Source organism: Hipposideros armiger, unplaced genomic scaffold, assembly GCF_001890085.2.
Source record: "Hipposideros armiger isolate ML-2016 unplaced genomic scaffold, ASM189008v1 scaffold_1209, whole genome shotgun sequence".
NCBI lineage: Eukaryota > Metazoa > Chordata > Mammalia > Chiroptera > Hipposideridae > Hipposideros > Hipposideros armiger.
Genome location: NW_017732559.1, coordinates 306,302 through 316,442, shown reverse-complemented (window position 1 = coordinate 316,442; position 10,141 = coordinate 306,302). Strand labels below are relative to the sequence as shown.

Below are 10,141 nucleotides of genomic sequence, written 5' to 3'. Positions count from 1 at the left end.
TCGCCATTCAAGCGCGCCGTGTCCCCGCCCCAGTTCCCGGGGGGTGAGTGGGGGAGAAGGGGCGGTCGCCCGCCAGCCGTGAATCACCTCCTCCTCCCCCTCCTGCCTCGGCGCCGCCGCCACCTTTCCATTCAGTCGCCCAACATGGCTGGAGCGCGGCGGAGGTGAGCCGGCCGCCCCCCGCCGCCGCAGCCTCCTGCGCCCCGAGCGCCGCGGCGCAGCCCGGAGGCGCCTCCGCTCCGCGGTGCCGAAGCCCAGGGGCCCGGCCGTCGCCCGCCGCCGGCATGTGGGGCGCCCCGGACGAGAGCTCCGTGCGGGTGGCTGTCAGGTGAGGACGGACGCGGCGGCGGTGGCGGGAGGGCTGCGGGCTGGTGGCGCGGCCGGGGCCGGCTGTGGTGCCGGGGGCGGGCCCCCGTGGTGCGGGGACCTGCGGGACGGCCCGGCCGGGGGCTGGCGGCGGGTCCCCGCCGGCCCGGCGCCCCCCCTCCCCCGGGAGACCCCCGCCGGCGTTTGCAGGTGGCCGGCGGCCGCCTGGCGCCAGGTCCCCAGGGAGCCCTGATCCCTCTGGGGTGAGAGCCGCCACCGCCCGCCGCCTCCGGGTCCGGCACCCGAGGAACAATCGCCTCGGCTTTGGCCGCCTGGGGCGGTCGCCTGTGCGGCTTTGCCTAAGGAGCTGCCTCTCTGCTGGGCTATGGTGCTGTTTTTATGTAGTGTCTGACATACGTGTACATGCAATCCCGGCCTTCTGAGCCTGGAGACAAAGCATCCGACTGACAGCGCTTCCTCCCGCAGGTTCTAGATGTCTGTGCAAATGGAAGTCTCGTTCAGCATCACCGCGAAGCGTGTGGGCACAGGAGACACACCTGGCTTCTTAGGCGTAGGAATGGGAATTCTATTTAAGATGAAATTCCCTGGTGATAGGTCCGTAGGAAGGAAGAAAACTTCAGCGAGTGGAAGGGTTAAATGGGTGACTGGATGAAACATCCTGAGGTTAAGCAGGGTGGATACAATATAAACTTATATTGTTTATATATATGGGTGTGAGTTTGGAAACATTGGATACATCAAAATTGTTTTTTGGTCAAGGACAGATACATGAATATTGAATGTAACTTAGTCTGTTTTGATACATGTCAAGAAGCAAAGCTCTGACAGTTGTTGGAAAATTGCAACATCATCACTGAAATATTAATGAAGCATTCATGGTGGAATAAATGCGTTGCTTTCACAGCTGGGATAGTCTGCTACTGTGAATTCCCTTCTCTTTATGTAGACTTTAAGGATTATAAAAATCTGTTATCCATGAAATTATTTTTTAAAAATCCTCCACTCTTGTAGTCTTTCCGGAAAGTTATTTTGAAAATCCTATCATGTCAGCATTTCTATAATTATTTTAGTGACAAATCTTGGTTAGGCAGAGAAATGACAGTTTTAGATATATGTACTTTGTATCTTTAATCAATTTAAAGGATAAAATGAATTTTAAAGATTTTTTTTTTACATTTCCTTTACAGACCAGGAAATGACCACCCATGGAGGTGACAGTTTTATGGCTGTTTAGAATCACCTTTACAAAGCTTTTGAAGTTTTAATTTGGACTTCTTGGTTATTCTAGGGATACTTATTCAATTGTTGATTAGTTTGTTTTTCCTATTTACTGCACTATGTCTCTTTTGGCCTTTTAATACTTATGATGCGACCATGGTGGAGGAAGGGGAGGAAAAAGACAGGAAACCCAGTAAGAGGTAGTTTTGTTAGTTGATTTGGTCAAGGAAGATGAAGAAGGAGCATAAAATAGTAATGGAAGCAGAAAATTCAGCTGTAAGAGAAACCGTTTTTAGAGACTTAAGATTTTTAGCTGTGAATTCTCTAGAACATCATAGGAGAGTTTATTGGCTGTTGTATGAAATATGCTGCTGCTTGTAATGGAGGAGAGAAGAGCCATGGATCAACCTAAAGTGACAATGACAGATAAATAACTTCTATTTGGTTTTGATATGCATGTTAGCACTTTTTAAGTGAATAGCATGGGTTTGATTGTTGCTGAAAAGCTTTATAATTTTCTTTTTTTAAAGATTTTATCGGGAAACTGGGGGAGGAGAATAGACAAGTTGCTGTCCTTTTGTTCTTTAGTCTAGTTGTGGAGGAGAACAGACAAGTTGCTGTCCTTTTGTTCTTTAGTCTAGTTGTGGAGGACATCACTTCACTGGCCCATGTTGGTATTGTGATCATTGTGCTCTTCTCAGGTGAGGCAGTCAATCGCTAGCCATTAGACCGCCGCTTACAGTGGCTCACGGCAGCTCACACTGGGCTGCCGGCCACTCAAGGTAGCCCACTGCAGCCTACGCCCTCGCCAGTGACTTACGGCAGCCCAGCTCCAGGTTGAGCTGTTGTTCACCATCTTAGCTGTAGAGGGTGCAGCATCACTGGCCCTAATGTGGGATCCAAACCGGGGCCCTGCTGCTCTGAGCTGGCGTCCCAAGCCAACTCCTAACCAACGCGCCACTGGGCTGGTCCATGTAAAATTTTAATAGAACTTTGTAAGCCACATTATGAAGATCTATTTTTTTCTCAAGTAAATATATTGTCTGAATAGATCCAATCTCTAAACTTATTTTACATAGGGTAAAAATAGCTTATATAGCACTTTGGCATTTATAAAGAGCTATATTTTCATTTACAACAAGTATTTATTGAATGTATATCCCCATCTCTATTAGTCAGATTTCTGAGCTAAAGATAATAACTCTTAGACACATAGCATGGACCAGGGTCAGTGATGTGTGTTAAGATGTTTTATATCCTGTCAAATCTCATTTATTTCTCATAGCATTCTTTGACTTAGGTCCTGTTATTATGGCCATTTTATAGATGAAACACAGGAAGGTCAAGTAACCTGCCCAAAGTTAAACTGGTAGAGAAAGTCGCGGAACAAGATTTCCAACCTAGACAGGTTGACTCTCTAGCCCAAATTCTTAACATTAATCTACATGGGTGAGAGGCAAGAACGTTCTTTGCAAAGCTTTACTTAGCATAAGGTCAGTTCCCCTTTTCCTGGTTCTGTACTAGTTCAGTTACAAATGAATGGCTTTGACAGGTTATTCATGACTAGATTTTGCTAGAAAACACAGAGCTCAGAAACAGCTAAAGTATTTCCTCAAAGTAGTCAATCTTTCCAGCGTCCTCTGATCCTGCCCTCCAGTTTGTGAAAGTCTTCATCAGCAGGTTAAATAAATCAACACATAGACATAAATTAGCAGGGCATTTGAACTACTTTCCCCCTTCTATGAATAATGTAATAACAGGTAATAGAAAGTTGACTCTATTTGTATAAATGTACAAAGCATCCTAGAGGTTCTTGTGTTTTTATTAGATGTAGACCCTTACTGGTATATTAAAACTGATGATTCTATTTTCGATTTCTCAAAATAAGTGCGTGGGTCGTATAATGCTTTGGGGAAAAGTTAAACAGAAAGGGTCTCATTTAGGGAGAACATTTATTTTAGTTTATTAAATTTATTGGGATGACATTGGTTAGTAAAATTATAGAGGTTTCAAGTATACATTTCTATAATACATCATCTATATATATTGCATTGTGTGTTCACCACCTAAAGTCAATTCTCCTATCACCATATATTTGACCCCTTTTACCATCTTTTACCACCCCACTCCCCCTTACCCTCTGGTAACCACTAAACTGTTTTCTGTGTCTATGAGTTTTTGTTTGTTTTGTTTGTTTGTTGCTTTCAGTTTTATATCCCACATATGAAAATAAAAGTTTTTACTTTTTCTCACTTATTTTGCTTAGCATAATCTCAAGTTCTATCTATGTTGCTTCAAATGGCAGTATTTCATATTTTCTTATGGCTGAGTAATATTCCATTGTGTATATATACCACATTTCTTTATCCAGTCATCTGTCGAAGGACACTTTGGTTATTTCCGTGTCTTGGCCACCGTAAATAATGCTGCGATGAACATAGGATAAATGTTTTCAGATTTTTTGGGTAGATACCCAGAAGACGGATTGCTGGGCCATATGGTAATTCTATTTTTAATTTTTTGAAGAACCTCCATACTGTTTTCCATAGTGGCTGTACCAATTTACATTAGGGAGAACATTTTTTATTCAGTTTTCAAAAGTGTCTTTTGGCAGAGTGTATCTGAGGTGGTCTGCAGAGCATCTTTCATTTTGGTAGTTTTGGATGCAGATGACAGCCTCACTGCCTGACCCCATGGTGCTGTTGGGCACTGGATTATGATTAACACTACTGAGGAACTAAATTTTAAATTTTATTTAATTTTAATTAATTTAATTTTAAATTTAAAACTTGCCCTTGATTTGGTTTTTGGAAAACTTTTAAGTATGGTTGGGATGACCTGGTTATGTGGATCTACTTTTTAACTCTAAAGCTTATGAAATCTAAATACTGACAAAGTATTTCTGATGAACAGCTAGTGTCCTAATTGACATGTGTCATAAGTATAATATACACATTGGATTTCAAAGACAGTATGAAAATATGAATGTAAATATGTCAATAATCTTTGTATTATGTAAAATGATATTTGATATATTGTGTTAAATATATAATTATTATAATTAATATATAATCATTATAATTAATTTCATATATTTAATTTTCTTTTTTAAAACTGTGGCTACCAGGAATTTTAAAATAAAAAATAATGTTGCTTGCATTATATTTCTGTTGGGTGGTGCTGCTCTACGATTTAGAAAAAGTGAGGAAGAAATGTAGAATAAAACTGTTCACAGCAATCCCATCATAGACTAACCTCACCCTTAGAGTAAGAAAATAACAAAATATTGGGTGTCTGGTTTTGAGTGGTTAAATACACACACACACACACACACACACACACACACACGTACATACAAGATTTGATTTAACAGCAACATTTTTTTCCTCCGGGTGCACAGGTGTAGAAAGTTACTGATTATGGACTCCACATGGTAGTTGTTCTAAATCTAAGACATTATGAGATGATGTGTCTTTTTTATTTCCCTGTCCTAATGTTGACATAACATTTGAAACTTTTTTTCCTATGCAAGAATTTTAGCTTGCAAAATATGTCAAGAGCTGGACGAAAATGGAAATACAGAAAGGACCATTGTGTTTTCATGTCATTGTCTATGTGGTTGTGAGCTAAAATTCCTTTGCTTGGCTTTGGCAGAGAACAGTACATATCCTTGACAGTGAGTTTGGATTAGTGTATAATGCTGTCTAATTTGCTGTGTTTTCACCTTACTGAAGCACTTTGAAGAAGCAGCATTGCTCAGCAGGCTTAAGGGTTGATCTGACAGTCAAAAGGTCTGTTTTAGGTCTGTCACTGGCACTGATTTGCAATGTGACCTCCCTGAACTTTCCTTTTTCTTCCTGCTGAGGTGGCAGTGTAAAGGTATTAAGGGTTGTAAGAACTTTCCACATGCAGCCTATTAAAAATGTGGGGTTTTTGTTGTTTGTCAAACTGTTGACACAAATGGTGCCTCTATATTGACAGAAAGGAACTATTTTACCATTTCAAACTTGAGTTTTCCAACACTGTGTTTACTTTGGGTACTCTTGTTACTGAAGAGGGAACATTTAGGCTTTTGTGGTCTCTTTGTTCCATTCTGATTATAATACAAATGTACAATATTTTATTTCATCTACATTAAGGCCCTCTGAGGTAGACTGGACAGATATTTCCCTGTTATACAGATGAAGAAATGAGTCTCAGAGACACTAGATGACCTGTTCAAGGTCTATGAGCCACTAAATACCAGAATTGGCACTCAGACTCAGGTGTCTGATACCTATTTCTGTGTTCTTAAATGTATTTCCCAATGTTTTGAAAACGCTTCACGCATTAATTTCAAGGTAATAAGGATCTTTCAAGCTGCAACATGTATATACATGTGAGCTAAATTATTTGAAACAATTTAATGTTTAGAAAGTGTAGAGGTAGATAATAAGCGAGGCTCTTAGAAATATTTACTTTATAGAAATGGATGGTTATCTGGTGTTTGGTTATTTGTTTATTCCTTCCTTCATGCGACAAATATTTATTAAGTGCCTATTATGTGCTGGATGCTTTCTTACCACTGAGAGACTACATAACACACGACAGACATGGTCCCTGCTTTCATGGAGTGTAGACCTAGCAATATGAGGCTCTTCAAATGCACAAGCTATGTTGGAACTAACACAAAATGTAGTCAACAGCACAAACTAGACATTTAAATGAATTGTTGCAGTTTAGTTTTTATTCCTTCCTTATTTTTTTCAGTAGCATTTTTTAGTTCATGCATTGCTCAAGAACAGTAATTTCAAAAATGAGAAGTATGGCATTTCCAAACATATTTCATACAAAAATTGAACTCCAAAGCCTATGCATTAAAAGGATATTATTTATATCATTTCTTACTTGATATAACATACATACCCTACTTGTGTGTCTTTGTCTTTGGATCAGGAAGTAAGGGAAATGAAAAAAGAGAAAACTAAAAACTAGCAGGTGATGTGAGTTGAAAACCAATGAAATTATTTTATTTACAAAATATGAGGTGATATACTTTCTTCAGGTTTATTGAATTTATAAAGTGTGGTAGACCTGTTTGTTACTTGGAACTCCATGGAAGTTCAGGTTTCATGTCTAATTAAAACTACCCCTTGAGCTCTTACCATCTTACCTGCTAAGTGGTTAATATTTTGATGCATAATTAAGGGGTAGTGAAGGTTGCACTAGAAATTCAGGTTTAGTGAAGCCATGAAAGCAGAAATTATCTTGGCAATTAATTCCATAATCTGCCCAATCTTCCAATCTTCATCAATTTCTCCTCAAAGAAATGAACTCGGAATTTTCATCATTATGGATGTTTCTCCCTAAGACAAGTTACGACTCACCTGTGTGGCTCTGACTTATAAATGGTTGTCTTCTGTCAACATTAGACATGACCTTTATCTAAGTTTCAGATGAGGAAAAAAACCACATCAATGAAAATGCATGCCAAATAATAGAAAGTATTTGTATACAGTATATTATTAGAATAATTTTATTCAAAATAAAACAAATGTGTTTGTTATATTCAATGCTTCTCTCTGGCAAGCGGATTTGTGAATTCTGTTTTCAACTTGGTTTCCCAGTGGATTAACTATTTAATCTTCTCAGACTGTTAAAATAGTTCTCCTGTGGCTCAGGCTTTATTTGATGAAGAAAATGATAACCAAGATAAAGGGGTCATCTTCATGACACCTTATGTTTATTATGAGGTCTTTCTGAATCTTTAAGAATTATATTTAAGGTTCCTTTTTTCTTTGCTTTTTGAAATTATTAGACATTTTATATGTTGAACCTAATTTTTAGTCCTTCTGTAATTATTGACAAAATAGATTTTAAAACTTGAAAGGGACCCTGAAAGGACTAGCTGGTTAAGAGCCCTTTTCTAAAACAGTATGAGTCCCACATAAGTTGAGGAAATTGCTTAAGGACCCAAAACTAGCAGCTTGAGTCTTCTTTGTGCTGTGGATTTTCTAGGACTTCATGTTTTGCTGGCAGACATCCCAGAAGTAGAATACATTTTAAAAATTAGAGTTTTAATCCCTTAAGCACTTCTTATAAAAGTTTGACATGTGTCTGAGTTTCCCCACTCTCAGTGCCCAATATTTTGGTTTTATGATTGTCTGAATTCTAGAAACTGGACCAGTCATTCTACAAAGGACATCTTAGAGGTAGAGAGAAAGGGACCCCTGGAATAGGTCTATATTTTGAGGTTCCTGGATATTCAAATGTGAAGAAATGCCAGAATTGGGTTAATATAGACAGTTTAATTATTTAAATTCATGTAAGAGTAATATAATATAGATAGTTTTCAATATTTACATGTAATACGTGAATGCTTTCACAGCAACTACAAAAGAACTATGTGTGTGTAGTTTAATTTTGAAATAATGTTAAACACGTAAATAGGATTCTGCGACTGCTAGGCCTGGGCGGTTTGGCCTTCTCCCGCGCCTCTTACCTTGGTTCTTACAACTGTTTTCCTTACTCCTGTAGTCTTGAGGATTATACTGCACTTTGGTAATAAAGGCAGCCTCACTGCAAAGGAGGTGGCTGGAAGGTAGGGTTGGGGTAGAGGTGGAGTGGGGTCATGTGACATGGTGTGAGTTGTATTTATTGGGATCTGGAATTAGAGATGGAGGTAGAAACCTGAGGGCTTTAAAAAAGACCCTTTTTGAGTATTACTTTACTAGATAAATGGTTCTTGAACTTGCTTAAATAGCACCTCAGTCCTTCCCATTCTTATTTTAGAAGCAAATAAAGAATACAACACATTGTGAGCATAATGAAGACCCGTCATCCAAAAAGTATCCTAAATCCCGCCTCTACACAAAGCCTTTCTAAGCTGCTCCCACGCAGGGAAATTTCTGCCTTTTGGGGCCATACACCTTCTTTATATGATCCTTCTCGCTCTCCCTCTAAAATTCCAATGGAGGAGATACACATCCTGTGATGAATTTCACTGTTTGGCTTGAAATGTCCCAAAACTCAGAGCATATTTAATGCTTTTGCTTTTGTTTTTGTTTTTTAGAAGGTGCTAACGTCTTGACAGCATTATTACAATAGAATATTTGAAGGACATTGAGTTATTGAATTGAAATAAGCAGATACCTACAAATCTAGGTGGGAGTGAAGGTCATTCAGGATTTAACCCAAAGGTCAATTTGCTTAACTGTCCACCTCTGTCTGCTTCTTCAGTAAGGGCAAGAAACCAAGAGAACTGTTCAAACTTGGTTGTTGAGAGGTGAGCATCATGGGCCCACCCAGGAGCTAAATCAAGGTCAGCTCAAAGGCTTTTTCCTTACTCTTTGGATCTCTGAGTATGGGTCTCTTCATTTTTGAAACTGGACTTGAAATTCTCAACTTTGGGAAGCTGTGTCTGTCACTTAGCATGACATTATCAGTTCTCTAAATATGATGAATTATATATTTTTCAGAGTAGATATTCACATTCTTTGACATAGGTACATAGTCATTTTTGAGCTGTTCTAAATAAAAGTTTCCTTCAGCAAGCAGGAGCATGAGACCTTGGAGAGGGTCAAGCTGTAGTTAATTATTATGATGTGGTATGTTGGTCACATGGTGTACTGATGAGGCACAGGGCATCTCTACCCTCAGTTGCATTGCTTCTAATCTTATTTATATTTTTAAATAAAAATTTATTTATTTCTTACATAGTTGTTGAATGTCCACTGTGTATGGAATCACAGAAGTTGTAGGCATAAAAGCAATTGGAGGCGAGTGATAATAATAGAATGAACATTGTGTGGTTAGAAAAGTGTTTTTGTCTGGACTCTTACCAGTGATAAACTTGGCTTTGCATAAGATTTTATCTGCTTACCTCAATAGACTCAGAAAAGGATTGAAAGAAATAACCATGTAAGAAGCTCTTGGCAAACGATTTTCACACCAACACAAGCAGTGATATTATTAGAGATGAGTTTAATATAACCAACAATGGGCATTTTGGTTATATTCAAAACTCTAGTAATTGAATTAGTCATTCTCTAATATGTAACCCATAACTTTAATTTGCAAAGTGCTTATAGGTATTTGTATCTCTTCTTTTGCTTTTTGAATGTCTATTACTTGCACCACTATGAATGAAACAAAAATGTGTGTAAATACTTACAAAAACCTTACCTTATCCAGTCTCCTAGTTCTTTTTGTTTTCAATATATAAATCACATATCATCCTACTCTACCTTACCAAATTCCTTCTTTTATTTTCATTATTTTATTTTATTGGGGAATTGGGGAAGTGGAACAGTGTTGGGGAATTGGGGGAGAGGAACAGCCAAGTTGCTGCCCTTCAGTCTTAGCTGTGGAGGGCACAGCTAGCTCAGCTCCAAGTCTAGTCGCCATCCGGCCACCCATGGGCAGCTTGTGGCTGCTCAGCTCAAGGTGCCTGTTGAGTCTTAGTTGTGGGTGGACAGGAGTGGAACAGGCAATCTTGTCATTAGGAGCACATGCTCTCAGCAGCGGAGCCATCCTGCCACCTGTTGGCCGCTCAGCTTGGGCGCAGCTCACTGGCCCATGTGGGAATGGAACTGGTGAACCTGTTGCTCAGAGTTCG

The 10,141-nt window shown here is 39.4% G+C and overlaps 1 protein-coding gene across 1 annotated transcript in view; it reads left to right on the top strand.

Annotated features, from left to right (window-relative positions):
- The first annotated feature begins 14 nt into the window (after window positions 1-14).
- The window catches only part of KIF21A (kinesin family member 21A), a 165,703-nt gene continuing 155,576 nt past the window's right edge, over window positions 15-10,141 (top strand). The window contains exon 1 of the mRNA XM_019632962.1: window positions 15-328. Within this exon, the coding sequence (XP_019488507.1) occupies window positions 285-328 (44 nt within the window). The 5' untranslated portion in view covers window positions 15-284. The remainder of the gene's footprint in view (window positions 329-10,141) is intronic.